We start from the raw sequence: 16,610 nt of genomic DNA on the forward strand, positions 1-16,610 counted from the left end.
GTGACAGGGTTGTGATTAGCAGGTGGCTTTCCAGAAGCTTGAGGCTTTATCTGGGAAGTATTCGGGCTTTCACCTACTGTTTGATTCTTGGGCGCATGTTTTAGATTAGCTGGTTGGTCTGGAAAAATTTCAGTCTGGTCTAGATTTTTATGTGTGGAGGGAACTTGGGTGACAGGGTTGTGATTAGCAGGTGGCTTTCCAGAAACTTGAGACTTTTTCTGGGAAATTTTTTGGCTTTCACCTACTGTTCGATACTAGGGCACAAGGTTTTGATTAGCTGGTTGGTCTGGAAAAATTTCAGTCTGGTCTGGAGTGCTGAGATTTTTAAATGTCGACCTATACTGGGAAACAGAATTGTAACTTACAGGTGGTTTAGGAAAAACTTGAGTTTGAGAAGATCCCTTCAGATTTGGACATTTCGAAAGATATTGAGAAGCGGATTGCACATTGTAAAGCCATCTTACAGAAAAAGGAGAGTTGCTTGGAAGTTTCTTGGGATTTGGGAAGGTTGACAAAGACTGGGGAACTGATTTTCCATTAGCGGGTAGCTTTTGAGAAGTAACTATACCGACAGATGATGATGGACATGCACCTGGCAATTTGCAGCTGATGGTTTGGGATGGTGTTAAATGGAATGGAGCTTCTACATCTGCTTCTTCTTCAATGGGAGTGATTCGAATCACTGGAGTTTGGTTATCATCATAATATTGCTCCCGATCCAACGAGGCGTAAGGACTATACGCCAATAGGAGAAACAAGGGATTAAAACCAAGTAAATGAGACAAAGAAGCTATAAACTTAAAGACATAGTCCAAAAATTACTTACTTTGAAGGAATTGCAAACTGAGAAGGATAAACCACCTCAGAAACTCTCTTTTCCCTATGCTCCTGATCCTCTGCTTCTTTACTTTCTTCACCAGCAACCACACTCCATTCCGCATCCAAATTAAACTACCAATAACAACATTAAATGGGCTATTATGATAATGTGTGCAGAAACTACACATATAAAGGCACCTCCTATCATCTAAAACTTAGCCCTTACCTTAGGAGGGCATTCCATTTAGCCAGAGATAGAGAAAACTTCTCTTTTGACTGCTTCAGACATTGTCTTCCTTCAGATGATTTTCTAATAATACTTGGAGGTGTCCTCTTTAACTGAAGATGATGCTGAGATCCCCAACTGACTTTTGATGGACAATCCTCTTCTAGAAAAAGTTTTACCTGTGACGGTAAAATATGCGAACTTGCTAAGGCAAAATTAGGAAAAAACCTAAAGCATGTCAATGTTCATGATAAAGCATGCCAATTTGACATGTCCTTTACACTAAACACTTATAATATCTCCTTGGAAAAAACTATACAGTAACAGCACAAAATCACTTCTTCATGTCCGCTCTACCTTCAAAGTGGGGAACAATTGTCAATTAATAACTCAACATTTAGCTGCCTTTGTGGTGTACTGCTATGGTCCTCAAAAGCTCAATTAGGAAATCAGATGAAAAATGGTAAGCAGCTTAGAGCTCACTCGGTTGCTGCTTCAGAATCTTTTCTTATAAGAAACCTGTCGTAATTCTCAAATGACCTGGCTAGTAACCTAATCACACAGCCTGTTGCCCACCAACATCATATGGTGCACCTGAATCTGGTAGTAGAAGTTTTTGATGGGAACATGCATAGGAGCTTCAAAGATGGTAAGTGGAGAATCCAAGCTTTTCCTTTAGTGTCAAATATAATCAATGACTTACAACAGAAGCTTCCCTTGACTCGATTGTCTAACAGTGGAATGTTCTTTAGATTCGTTCTAGCACACATAATCATATGTCTGTTGAGATGTCTGTCAAACTTCACATTGCAACAAGACTGATCCAACAATGAGTTTGAAGGATATTTTGTGATCAGTGTTAAACTTTGGAGGTTGTGAATGAGATTACATATCCTTTTGAGTCAAAGCCGTGGTCTGAACTTTGTATGGAATTCTTGCAAGTAATATTTCTGGTAATTGCTGTTAGCCGAGAACAACCTTACCTGAACAGGATCTGTTCTATAGGCTCGTATATCCTTGAATTCTAAGGAGACAGGAATCTAAGTCTGGTGGATGACTCGTGGCCATTAGACCAGAGCGTGATTAATAGTCCCCATGGCCTTTGGGGTCATGGTGCCCTATCTGACAGACTTCAAATCTTTTGTCCTTTTACTATTCCTTGTCTAGATTGTTTTATTTTGAGCCGGGGTTCTATCGGAAACAACCTCTCTATCTCACATCTGAGGTAGTGGTGTGGACTGCGTACACTTACCCTCCCCAGACCTCACTTGGTGGAAATATACTGGTTATGTTGTTGTTGCTGTTAGCCGAGACCGTCAATGGGTGGATTATCACCCCAAGCCCTCCCATAAGGAAGTAAAATATAGGCAACATGTTCACCAAAAAAGCTGCATGCATGCTCAAAGTCGTCAAGTACTTAGTTGATCCTTATTATGTTTACTATGCAGAAGTGGTTGATTAGATCGATTTGAGTTCTCAAAACTTGATTCCAATACGTCTAAAGGAGCAGCTGCCTCAAAAAAATTTCTATCTGATTACTAGATATTCCCCAACTCTTCAGGCATATATTTCCCAAGTTGGTTGCTAAGATTAAATGCCCTCTAGGTAGGTGATAGACAATATCCTTTTGAATCAACAACTGCACATCAATCATCATCACACTGAGGTTTCAAAAAGTGGGGAAAAATAATGCAATGTTCATTCTTGCGTTCGATTGTAGCTATAATCATTATTTGTTCCATTGTACTTGGGTCGAGAATTGTCTTGTCATCTCCCGTAGTATGGCTTGTGTAATCAGCTGGTTGTATTTGTATACCATTTATAAAGTGCTTCATATGCCGAGGATTTAATGTTTTAGTCAGTTTGGTGGTGGTTGTTTCAGTGCTAGGATTTTGGAGCTCTCTTCACTACATGAACTCCTATGTTCAAGGTGTTAGCCAACCTACGTTTGCATGTTGAAGCTCTTCATCATGTTTACAAGCTTTTGCTGTTTTTATGGTTCTTCTTCATGTGAAAAGAATAGGACAGATATTTTCTAAGTAGATTTCTTGGATAATTGCTGCAGGAAGAAATAGAAAGAAAATAGAAGTTGCAGATGCATTGGCTGTTAAGATGAAGGGGAAGGGGAAACAGGGAGGGGATTACAAGGTGGGGAATCGAAACCTCACCATCAAGGTGAAAGTTCAGGTATTTAACCAACTAAGCTACTAAGATTCTCCTAATGAAGCCAAACTCAACTTTGTTGAATGAGCCATAAAATACTTATTATTTTTATCTACAGCAGGTAACTTTATTTTTAAGTAATAATCTGTGAGTATTATTGTCACACTAGAAAAGCAAAAGCATGGTAGTTCCGTTTGTCCTTCTACCTAGTTAGAGATGTAAAATATTACATTTGAGTTGGGGAAACTTGTGTTTGCGTCCTTGGTTTCTTTGCATAAAAGTCAATTGACTTGTGTCAATTTATAATAAGTAGGGGTTGAATATATAAATACTCTATTCCCATTCTACTCCACCCAAGTCTCTTTCATTCCGATAATATGTGATTTACCCTCGCCAGGTTCAGACATAAACTTGGTATTTATCTGGAGAAGGTAAAGGGGTGGATCCATTATATACCGAGTTTCAATCTGTGTGCCGTTGGTTCTTCACTGTCCCCGGGATTTCTTAGTTATAAAAATAGTGATTTGCCATTTTAAGACATTATGAATCCTCGAAATTTAACACTTGGTTGTACACTAATAACTAACTTAAATCTCAATTTGAGTGGATCTTTTGTTCTCAGTTCGTTCCATCCTTAGCTAAGTCGCCTATAGAGTTGGGAGTTGGAGTTTATAGCAAGTAACATTAACAGATAATGTGGACTAGAAACTTAACATTACAAGGAGAAAGTGACGGGTTGCTTTAGTTTAAACAATGAGGTAATTTCTTATCCTATTTTTGGATATGATTATAGATATGTATTTGGTGATGTTTAATTTCTTTGCACTACTCCTTGAATTGAGTTCGTGAAAAAAAAAAAAGGAAAATGGAAAATTTAATAAAAAAAGAGTTTTTAGGGATTTCTATCAATTGGGTGAATTTAGTATTGAATTGCATAAGTTGGGAAAGTTAGAATTCATTCCAGATTCTTGTTAAGGAATTCAATTAATCGGGCATAAGTGAAGATTATCGGAATAAGTTATTAAATGCACCTACGAATTATTGATGGACATATATGTTATTCTTGTAGCTAGTGAATTGCGTATCGGATAGCAGGAACTAGTGGTTGGAAGGATAAAGGCTTCATATCGCGGTTGAATTATTAGAGGCTCGAATTACTATCGTAGTTAATAAAGCATTAAGGTATATAAAGCTAAACTTTCCTTCGCCGCTAAGGCACTACCCTACGTCATACGCTCCTTCCCATTTGATGTTAGTATAATCCTCATGAAAAACGAAAGTGGAATCTCTATATTGCCTTGCATATCATTCCCTTGTTCTACCATCAAGCTTATAAGTACCTATGTTTCCCTCTTTGTGTTAAATTTTCATGATACTTCCATATTATCATAAGTTTCTATACTTGAAGCCCTTAGGCCACAATATATATATGTATATCACACGTTATGAGTAAAAGTAAATAGTAATAGTATAGTTGCACTTGTATATGTTAGCTAGACGGTCATTATCGTAACTCACATGTCATAGCCCTTCAGGGCATTATTTGATAAACGTTAACGACGGGAGGGTACATAGGTTTGCTTTGGCATATCGCTCGACGTGATTCTGTGCACAGGATCGAGACCAAACCACTACAGTGAGCTCAACCATTGGGCGTACCCGTCTTTGTGGCATTATTTGTATTTGAAGTCAGTTGGAACGTCATGTATTGGTTTCCCCTGACTCGAGCCAACATATGGCATAATAGCCTGCGGGCAGACTCTCATAGTGAGGGGCTCACCTGGTTACAGACTGCGATTACAGTTATACATATGGGATCATAGCAACAAGTATTTGAGCAACATATGCTTTCTACTTGCCACAGATTGCCTTCGGTAAGCAATTTTGTGATCATTTGTACTACTTATACGATGAATACATCACCTAGGCAAATTATAGGCCCTATATTATAATGAACGTCTTTCTAATTACACAAGATGCTAGTAAGGCTGGTGCATAGGTTACTAGTTCATATCTTATATGTGTTATATGTGTTACTGTTGGCTCATACATTTTCACTTCAATATTTGACCCATATGAGCTTCTGTACTTGTCCAACTGTTATTCTGTTTGCTTTCATACCGGTACATGTTATTTATGTACTGACGTTCTGGGGCACCACATTTTATTGATGCAGGCTCAGATCCTCTGGATAGCAGACATCCACATTAGGCATTAGGCCCTGTTGCCGCTTTCTGCTGAGCTCCATCTCTTTCTGGAGCCAGTCTAGTATTTTGATTATCTGAACAGGACTCTGGTTGGGTATGTCGGGCCCTAAGCAACTAGTCACTTGTAGTATAGTGTATCAAATTGACTAGAGGCTTCATAGACATCATGCAATTTTGTATTGTACAGTTTTTGATAACGTAACTTCCTCATGCATATACACAACTCTTATTGGATATCCTGCTCATCATTATCCCTTAATCTTGCGTACGTCATAGAGTGCATGTAAGATAGGTGTATACGGTTCTTGTCCGTCATTATCTTTTTGGGGCGTGACAAATGTGGTTCCGGATTCACGAAAGTGATGCAAAGCACATTTATAACCAACAGCAAATGCATAGAACCATAGCGGAAGCTGCTCATGGTTCAATGAAAGATCCCGCAGCTAGCTGGCTACTTGAAAGACAGATGCTTCTGAAGCAAAGATTCCTAAAAAGGCCAGACGACCAAAAGAGAGCAAACACAATAAGCAAGCCAAGATTCAAAGAGTGGGCAAAATTGGCGCGGAAAGTTTAAATATGCAGGTCATTGCAAATCAGATGATTGTGCAAATCTGCAAGAGATGGATGTGATAAGGAAGGAGATACACAGCTCACATCATGGAAAGACAATTTGGGGTTGAACCAAATCAATTTTGATGAGTCTGCCATGCCAGTGCCAGTTTGCTCTTGTACTGGGACTCCACAGCGATGCTATAAATGGGGTCATGGTGGGTGGCAGTCAGTCAGCCTGCTGCACGACTACTATATCTGTGTATCCATTACCTCAAATATCAAACAAACGCTATTCCCGGGTGGGTGGCCGAAAGATGAGTGGTGGTGCCTTGAGTAAATTGCTTAATCGTCTTGCTGCTTCAAGGTTATGACCTGTCTATTCCACTTGACCTGAAGGATCATTGGGCTAAACATGGCACAAACCGCTACAGCACATTGAAATAGCTTCCGTGTGCGCGTTGAATTGGGACCTCACAATATGGAGAAGGCATTGTCGGGAAAAGTGTGTTATGGATGAAAGGAAGTGTACTTTAATACTGTGCAGGAGAAATACCCCTAATAGCTATTCCTTTCACATTTTTTGAGCTGTGTCCATCTCAGAGTTCCAATTCATCTTATCAGAATGGCCTCATATCATGTACTGTACTTTTGCTTTCATCAAAATATGTTGTAATGAATATGTTGATTTGGGTGACAAATAGCTTTGTTGCCTAGACAGCGAAAACAGCAATTTCTGTATATCACTTGTTTCCTCACATTACCATAACAAACCTCAGTTATTGCTTCTACAGAAAATCAATGTATGAACAAGTCGCGAGGGAGGAGCAATATATATATATACAAAATAGATGTAGTAACTTGTCGTTCAGCTTTAGCAATTGTTGCTGTATGTATGACTCGGAAAATAAGAAATCTGTCCATATGGCATGCCTCATTGCCTCTTATTACCTCTCTGTTTTGTGCTTCCGAGGAAAAGACAGGTTAGTAGGGAAGCTTTAACCGTTTGGAAATTCCAGTTTTCTGTTCAAGATTTCATTCCAGCTACTAGGAGAAAATTAAATCAGTTCTCTCCAGCTCACAAGTATTTCTTCAGAGTCCAATCAATGAGATCACCACAGTTTCTGAGCGTGTAGAAGGCGTTGATCCTATATTGGAGAAGCTAAAAAAAAATCTCTCAAAATTGTAAGTTTACTTTCGTCTCATAACTTGAGAATATTGGTTTTGACTTTTGAATAGCTATTAATTAAGCAATCACTCACTTTATTGTATGACTAGGCTTCCTCCAATTCGGAAATCGCCGCCGGCTGAGAGTAGCTTGACGCATATTCTAACATCCTCCACTTCCAATAAAGGAAGGTAATTATGATAAGCTATTAACAGTTTTCAATACCTGTTTGTTTGTTTGTCCTGGGATGTTAGAAAAGCTTGAAAGAGATGGACACTTGCAACTTTTTGATAATATCTGTGTCTGTTAAAATTTATGATGCAAGCGGATTGTGGTTGAAGCAAACGCAATGTACAGTAACCAAACTCCCGATTCGTATTGAGAGGAAGAGACTCAATTACACCTACTGGTCAAACTGATACTTGAATGACAGAATTACCGATTGAAGTAGTGAAAATAAGATATAGCTAGGAATACTAGAGAAGAATGAGATGTGATATTTGAACATACAAGGGGATAAGGGAATGACAGACTTTGCAAAGTTGCAACATAATTCAGACAAATCTCTTTTTGCTCTCACAGTTCGGTATTTATCAACCCATATCCGAGAATCCGGTATTGGGCTGCTTTGCCGATATTGGTCCAGGCCCATTCGTAACAGTGGTCGTGTTACTTGGACATAGAAAGTACTTTAGAGTTCCTCAAATGGACAGTGAATCAAGAGAATATATCAAGCTTCTTAAAAAAGGAAAAAGGAAGTAGAGCGAGTCAGGTAAATTTCATCCTTCAAATTACATTGACCAATCCAAACTGATGAATTCTTTATCACCCTTGTAGTGCATGTCTCTAACAGCTTGTTTGGATTGTTGTTACCTGTTGTATCATATCTTGTCGTTAAATCCATTGTTAGGTAACGATGGGAAGTCCCATTTTGTGTATCGACCGATTTGGTGTGATCATGTCGTTACCCTTTTTCTTCTCATTTTATCTTTACTTATTATTTAATAATTCTATTTCATCCTTTACCCCACCTTTTTATAGTAGTTCTACCTTATACCCTACTTTTCTCAAATGGGCAGTGAATCAAAAGTATATATCAAGCTTTCTAAAAAGGAAAAAGGAAGTAAAGAGAGTCAATTAAATTTCATCCTTCAAATTACATTCACCAATCCAAACTGATGAATTCTTCTGTCACCTTTGTAATGTCTATAAGTTTATGCTAATCGCTCTCTCCAAATTTCACGTGTGACTTAAGTTTTATCCCACAATAGTCCACATCTTTGAATATATTCTCTTGGAATATATCGAATTAAAGTACTCTATTTAATGTAACATTGAGTTACTTGGTTAGCCATATTTCTCCAACGTCTTCAAGGCATTTACAAACTTGTCTTTGGATACCATTTGGATCACATGCTTCTCTAATCCTTATATTTTTCATGGCATCCTTTACTATACCTAATTTATGAGTCTAGCTAGGGTTTCAGTTTGCTACAAATGTAAGGCACCCTTGCAATTTGCTTTAGGCAATTGATCGAAATAACGTCCTCATACTTCTTGAATCTCACTATCTCTTGTTAAAACTTGTTGAAGATTGTCTCTAATACACTTAGTTCAGTTCAAGTTTTGTCCCGCCTCTCTTATTCGTGCTAGCTTCCAAAGTTCTTTCTCTTCTTGTGTCCTTTACTTTTGGCACGAGTCCTCGTTTTATTACTATGATTCTTTTGGTTTGGGTGCTAAACTTTTAGACACCTAGAAATTGACACACTACTTTTTTAAGCCACTTGTCGTTTGCCTACACGATATGTGCTTCAGCTACCAAGTCATTTGCTTCCTCAGTTTCGCTTCATATCCAGTTCCACAGTCTGTTGGGTAGTTGAGGTTTATCGTGGTATGATATTGCAATCTTACACGTGGTCTTTTGACAACTTGTCTGTAAATACTTTGATTTGTGTCTTTTAATTGTCCACCATGGTTGATGTAACTGTTTTCCTTTATTATTCCACTTTTTCACTTCATATCCAAGACCATAGTCTAGTTGGGTGGTTAAGGCTCTCCTGTTATGCCCTTGAAGCCTTTATCTGTGGCTTGGTCACTTCCTCTGGTAAAATGAAAGCTGTATACCTAGTTACATGCTTAAATGTCAAAATATCAAACGTGATACTCCTGTTCAGGTAGGTGTTAACTAAAATTAAATCTTAACCGTTGGCATTTTTTAAAATAAAATATTCCTTGGAGCAAAGTATCAGTATTTTTCTGGATCTTAGCGTCATTTTCCTTGTTTTTTCCTATTTGCTGAGTGAGCATAGGCACTAAATAATGTTGATTCTGTTTTTCCACACTTTCCTAATGAGATAATCATGTCGTCGGTTCTCGTCAAGAGTGGTGTGGCATTACTACTTAATCACATCCATTCCTATTTTTTTTTGTCTATTTTGCAGTACCATTATTTATGAACTATGTTGCCAATCTGTCTAGTGTTTGACCCTGTCCACTTAACATTTTTTGAACAAAATATATCAACTAAAGTTTTCACTAATTCTGTTGACTTTGTTGAAACGACCTATGTCCTAATTCCCTATCTGTACAGACTCTTTGGACTATCTTCTCTACCCTCATCAGTCCAGGAAGATGTTGGAGCTCTTTCCTACTAACACCACCTCCGGGTGCCAATTGTATGGAGTGAATGCCTTAGTTGCATCATCCGTGGTGTGAGAACCGTTGGTTATGCCCTCTCACAACTAGGAGTTAGCGTGATGGAACTTCTTGGTTATATTAAAGCTTCACCCCTGCACCGATGCAGACGCATATACCTAGAAGATCACGACCGATCGAATTAATTGAGGATTTCATTGTAAATTTAACCAATCAACTATTTGCAATGTCCCCTTTCTACGGGATTGGGATCAATTATGCTGTGAGCGTAGGTAGAGTTACGATGAATCCTAATGATAACCATATCCCTCGTTTCAACTCCACATTAGTGGACTATGATTTGTTGTGCATATATTTAAAAGTGCCTGAAACTTGAACTAGTCGACACTTTACCAGAAAGTGGGGTTTGGTTTAACTAGGAATTGATGAGGAACTAAGACACCGTTAGATGATCTGATTCAAGAGATGAAAAATGCTAAGCAGCTTAGAGCTCACTCGGTTGCTGCTTCAGAATCTTTTCTTATAGGAAACCTGTCGTAATTCTCAAATGACCTGGCTAGTAACCTAATCACACAGCCTGTAGCCCACCAACATCACATGGTGCACCTGAATCTGGTAGTAGAAGTTTTTGATGGGAACATGCATAGGAGCTTCAAAGATGGTAAGTGGAGAACGCATGCTTTTCCTTTAGTGTCAAATATAATCAATGACTTGTGACAGAAGCTTCCCTTGACTCGATTGTCTAACAGTGGAATTTTCTTTAGATTCGGTCTAGCACACACGATCAAATGTCTGTTTAGATGTCTGTCAAACTTCACATTGCAACAAGACTGATCCAACAATGAGTTTGAAGGATATTTTGTGATCAGTGTTAAACTTTGGAGGTTGTGAATGAGATTACGTATCTGTATGTTTTGATCGAATTAGCTCAACAGAGGCTGCAGCAAATTTTGGAGATCGTGAATGAGACTAGATATATATATGTCTTGGTCAACGTTGCTTCTTTTCAATGAGGCTAGTCCACCTTTATGCAAATCTGAATGACTCAACTTGCTTGTAGTATGTAAAGCCATGCAGCAAATTTACTTTGTTATTGTAAGTAATCACACCCACAATGGTGATTACGTACGTTTAACTTGCAGAAGCAAACTGGACCGTCCTCTCCTAAAGGGATACCAGAAAAGTTTTAAATAATACAAAATGAAATAATACAAAAAAATTCAGTGCAGCAGTGGTAGCATTTGACAGGCACTTTCTTCAATTCCTGATGCACTATTTTTTTTTTTTTTTTTGATAAGCAATTATCGTCAGGAATAAGTAGGATTTTCTCTTATCTGTCTGGTGATATATTGATATTCCTTTCTTTGTTGTTGTGGGCTGCGTAGATCCAAAAGTTCCACTGGAGCTCTTCTCTGTATATCACAAGTGGCAAGAGGAGAAGGCCCAGAAGATCTGTAAAAGACAGGTTTGCTCTGTCATTATCATGTGCTTCTGGCCACTTAATGCTTCAGTAGTCATTTTCCATTGTGGCAGTGATTCCATCCATAAGAAACGTTGATCTACGAGCTGAAATGTACCTTTGTATCAGTTTGAGTTAGACTCTATGTATTTACACAACAGATTCTATTGTTAATGCATCTACCAGTCTCAAAACCCAATCACTTGTGAGTCATTTCTTATTAACGCACATACACGGGTGGGGGGTGGCTATTATGAGTATCCTTTTGAGTCAAAGCCGTGGTCTGAACTTTGTATGGAATTCTTGCAAGTAATATTTCTGATGAATGCTGTTAGCCGAGAACGACCTTACTTGAACAGGATCTGTTCTATAGGCTCGTATATCCTTGAATTCTAAGGAGACGGGAATCTAAGTCTGGTGGATGACTCGTGGCCATTAGACCAGAGCGTGATTAACAGTCCCCATGGCCTTTGGGGTCATGGTGCCCTGTCTGACCGATTTCAAATCTCTTGTCCTTTTACTATTCCTTATCTAGATTGTTTATTTTGAGCCGGGGGTCTATCGGAAACAGCCTCTCTATCTCACATCTGAGGTAGTGGTGTGGACTGCGTACACTTACCCTCCCCAGACCCCACTTGGTGGAAATATACTGGGTATGTTGTTGTTGTTAGCCGAGACCGTCAATGAGGTGGATTATCACCCCAAGCCCTCCAATAAGGTGGTTGTTGTTAGCCGAGACCGTCAATGAGGTGGATTATCACCCCAAGCCCTCCCATAAGGAAGTAAAATATAGGCAACATGTTCACCAAAAAAGCTGCATGCATGCCCAAAGTCGTCAAGTACTTAGTTGATCCTTATTATGTTTACAATGCAGAAGTGGTTGATTAGATCGATTTGAGTTCTCAAACCTTGATTCCAATACGTCTAAAAGAGCAGCTGCCTCAAAAAAATTTCCATCTGATTACTAGATATTCCCCAACTTTTCAGGCATATATTTCCCGAGTTGGTTGCTAAGATTAAATGCCCTCTAGGTAGGTGATAGACAATATCCTTTTGAATCAACAACTGCACATCAATCATCATCACACTGAGGTTTCAAAAGGTGGGGAAAAATAATACAATGTTCATTCTTGTGTTCGATTGTAGCTATAATCATTATTTGTTCCATTGTACTTGGGTCGAGAATTGTCTTGTCATCTCCCGTAGTATGGCTTGTGTAATCAGCTGGTTGTATTCGTATACCATTTATAAAGTGCTTCATATGACGAGGATTTAATGTTTTAGTCAGTTTGGTGGTGGTTGTTTCAGTGCTAGGATTTTGAAGCTCTCTTCACTACATGAACTCCTATGTTCAAGGTGTTAGCCAACCTACGTTTGCATGTTGAAGCTCTTCATCATGTTTACAAGCTTTTGCTGTTTTTATGGTTCTTCTTCATGTGAAAAGAATAGGACAGATATTTTCTAAGTAGATTTCTTGGATAATTGTTGCAGGAAGAAATAGAAAACAAAATTGAAGTTGCAGATGCACTGGCTGTTAAGCTTCTTCAACGTTTCGATTACTCCATTTCGGGAATATCCTTTTGAATGTGGTATCGGTGGAGGAAAAAATGCGGGAAGTGAGGTTTGAGATGGTTTGGTCATGTGATGAGGAGGGGCACGGATGCCTCAGTTCGTAGGTGTGAGAGACTAGCGTTAGATGGTTTCAAGCGGGGTAGGGGTAGACCGAAGAAATACTGGAGAGAAGTGATTAGACGTGACATGGAGCAGTTACGTCTCACTGAGGACATGACCCCTGGATAGGAAGGTTTGGAGGAAAAACACTAGGATAGACGGATAAGGTGGGTGGATGAATCGTAGTCCGTAGTTAGGAGGGTTTTGGCGTCTTTTGTTTGGTATTGTACATTACTTTTGTGGATGTTGTATCTATGTTAGTTTTATCATATTTCATGCTTTGAATATTTTTGTATATTGTCCTGTGTCTTGAGCCGGGGGTCTATCGGAAACAGCCTCTCTACTTCTTTAGAGGTAGTGGTATGGACTGCGTACATTCTACCCTCCCCAGATCCCACTAGGTGGAAATATACTGGGTTTGTTGTTGTTGTTGTTGTTGGCAATGAAAACAACCTCACAGCATCTATCAGAAGGTATTATTAATGCCAATTTCTGGAACCAGAAAAGAAAAGAAAAGAAATGCTCCAGGGAATCACTAGGATTCTTATACTGTGGAGCTTTAGAATAAAGTTAAAACGTTTGTCCATATGATATCTGATTCCGTTATTGAAAATCTAGCAAAGCAAATACTGTTGTTTAACTCAAATGTTTGAATTGCACGCAGTACATGGTTTAATTTGCAGGTTGAACTTGGGGTGTTAAAAGGGAGGTTGACGGAAGTAATCAGTAACTGTGATGCACATTGTGCAAGAGAATTGATGCAGAGGGAACAGAATCACTTCGATCATCTATCAAATCATTTACAGCAGCATCCTCTGATTCAGTAAGCAATAGTAGCGGCAGTATACAAACTCTCCAGGCTGAAACAGATGAGAAGCAATAGCGCAGAGGCTGGGTTGAAGCTTATAAAAGTACCTGTGTCCCCAGTGTTACATAACTTAGTTTGAGCATCATGACCTATAGTTGTGTCCAACTGACCGATAGTTCAAGAGCATACAGGAAGCATAGTCAGAAAATTAATTGCATCGGAAGCACGTGGCTGGCTACTCATTCATTGGCACTTGAAATTTTAGATTTATCAATTTGTTTCTTTATTTAATTTTATTTTTACGAGATTGTGTGGATTTGAGAATGGACATTGTGTTTCTTTTCCTGATGGAAAAGGGGTTAAAGACAGAGACATGTATTTATGCTGTTTGGTTTCTCGATCCAGAACTGGTGACCCATGTTGTATAGCTCCTCCATGATTGAAACATCACTCACTAATTATCAAAGGTGACTGAAGTACTAGTCTGCTACATAAGTTGTTTTCAAAAATGGTATACATGTCTGGTTGGTTTGGCTCAATTTTGACTCTTTTTTTTTTAAGTTAAAATCAAATTAAATCTGTTGGGTTTAGAATTTTTTTTTTTTTTTTTTTTTTAAAATCTAGTATCAAACCGAAGCATTAGTCTGACTTTTTTCCTCGGTTCTTGTGCACCCTTACTTTTTAATTATACCGTTGCTAGTGTTCCTCCCTCACCAATTCGTATTGACTCTGTAAAGTTTGTTCTTTTTAAAAAAATACTAATAAATTTGATACTTGGAACTCTATAAAGTCAATTGCAAGTGTATGCCACCAAACTTATCAGAGACGAAAATCGAAACGAATGTGTGTGTATTTGATTTTTTAACCGTGTGGGTGTTCTATCTGAAATTGGTGATCCTATAAGTATGTAATAGGTATTTTTCGTATTCATGTAGAGATCTCCAGATCATTTGCTCGGATTGTGTATAAAATTTTTTGTTCGAATGAAGAAATTACAATTTAAGTTCAATTCATTCATTTAATTTCTTTTCATACGTTAAATTTATTGCTTTGATGATAAAAGATGTGTGTGTTTTCATGCCATCTTTTCAATATAACACAGAGAATCCATTAACAGTTCTTTTGATTTTTATCGCTAAAATCAAATCAGCTTATCCAAGGTCTTTCATTTCAAATTTAAGGGCGAATAGTCAGTTTTTTCTGTCAAGGGATCAATTTGTCTTTATATAAATCAAAATACCTTGAATTGAAGTTTAAAGTTAGCAATGAAGTATTTATTTATTAGTCTTATTTATTTGAACAGTGTAGATAGACAGGTTTATGTTCAAAGTAATATTAGCCAAAGGGAAAAAAAATCAAAATATACATCGATTGTATATTGCAAGTCATAACAATATTTCTTAGATTGCACTTGGTAACAACTTTTAAATTAAAAAAAATTAATAAGACTTTTAAAACAAATAAAATTCTTCAAAAATATGTTTTTATTTTTGTTAAAAAAATATATCCTTTAAAATAGATGTCAGTTACTAAAAGGATGTCAATCACTCTATGTTTCTGCCAAAAATATTCATTTCTCCAAAAATTGCTTCTTCTTCTCCAAAAATGTTTTTTTCCTTCATTCACCCTTAATTTTTTTAATCTTTATCGTTAGAATTTTTTTTATTCAAATACAGATTTACACATTTCTTCTTCTTCTTTCAAAAATTAGAAATCAAATTTCGAGTGAAACCCAATCTTATCCAACTTTTTATCACAATCGTTGGAATTTTTTTATTATAATACAAATTTATATATTTTGATTGTAACATCAAAAAAGTATTATCCAGAACTTCGATTTTTCAATATCATTTTCATCCACTAAAAACATTAATAAGTAAGCATCATTCTTGTATATCATTCTACATATCAAATTCATAGATAGAAAATTTAAATTTCAAAAATAATTTTGTATATGATATCGATATATAACATGGTTAAACTTGATTAAGTTTGTGTTTGGTATAAACCTAGTTTTCAAATAACTTCACATAAAAATCATAACATTTTTTATTGTAGTTTTAATACAAATTACATACATTGAGACCCGATAAAAAATACCATTTAATAAATGAGATATATATAAACTGATTTCTTATATAATTTCTTATATCATTCCTCATTTTATTACCATTTTCACACACTAAAATATGTACAAAATTCTTGCATACTTAATTACACCAGTTTCTATACAAATTTTAGACCCCTAAAAAATAAAAGTACACCAAACAATATTTCATACACAACCAATACACTAATTTTTTTTATTTCTAACTTGATATAAAAAAAAAAATTAAGTAAAACAATTTATATACACTCATTTCATACATATAAGTAAAATTATAACGAGGTGAACATACCATATTATGCATCCTACTCATACAATACATAGCGAAATAAAATCCGATATAATACACAATAAAAAGCTTCTACTACTAACGGAAAAAAATAATAGGCTGATCCAAAATGATTGAACTTTTCGTTCAATTGAACTTTTCGTTCATCTCCTTCTTCACATAATTTATGATTTTCTATTTTTTTTAAGGAGACTCTTAAGCCAATTTTTCAAACATAATTGTTGATGAAACTATTTACAATATCCCATGACATTACTAGATACTCCAACATTTGGACGACTCACTTGAACAAGATGTAGATTTTATAGATTTTAATTCTATTCTTGACCTTCTTAAAAATGCAGATTTTCTATATTTCAACCATCTTTATCTTCAAGTAAACAATTTACTTTCATTACAATTTTGGATGATTTTCAGAAGAAAAAATTGCTATACGGATACTTTCTCTTATAGGAATATTTTTTCGATATCTGTATTAAGAGAAAGAAA

The 16,610-nt window shown here is 36.9% G+C and overlaps 1 protein-coding gene and 3 pseudogenes across 3 annotated transcripts in view; 3 read left to right on the forward strand and 1 right to left on the reverse strand.

The window, feature by feature from the left end:
* LOC124898084 overlaps positions 1-1,063 on the reverse strand; it is a 4,941-nt pseudogene extending 3,878 nt beyond the window's left edge.
* LOC107867251 overlaps positions 1-14,234 on the forward strand; it is an 18,930-nt gene extending 4,696 nt beyond the window's left edge. The window contains exons 2-7 of one of the 3 annotated variants that reach the window (XM_047411118.1): positions 3,111-3,232; positions 5,385-6,604; positions 6,759-6,947; positions 7,042-7,149; positions 7,243-7,323; positions 13,582-14,234. In XM_047411118.1, coding sequence (XP_047267074.1) covers positions 6,766-6,947; positions 7,042-7,149; positions 7,243-7,323; positions 13,582-13,744 — 534 coding nt within the window. In that variant the 5' untranslated portion in view covers positions 3,111-3,232; positions 5,385-6,604; positions 6,759-6,765 and the 3' untranslated portion in view covers positions 13,745-14,234. Of the gene's footprint in view, positions 1-3,110; positions 3,233-5,384; positions 6,948-7,041; positions 7,150-7,242; positions 7,324-13,581 lie in introns of all 3 variants that reach the window. The other 2 variants (XM_047411119.1, XM_047411120.1) reach the window with 2 other exon arrangements.
* Positions 2,019-2,177, forward strand: LOC124898365 (annotated as a pseudogene).
* Positions 11,588-11,820, forward strand: LOC124898363 (annotated as a pseudogene).
* Positions 14,235-16,610: the final 2,376 nt, after the last annotated feature.

Source organism: Capsicum annuum, chromosome 4 (assembly GCF_002878395.1).
Source record: "Capsicum annuum cultivar UCD-10X-F1 chromosome 4, UCD10Xv1.1, whole genome shotgun sequence".
Lineage (NCBI taxonomy): Eukaryota > Viridiplantae > Streptophyta > Magnoliopsida > Solanales > Solanaceae > Capsicum > Capsicum annuum.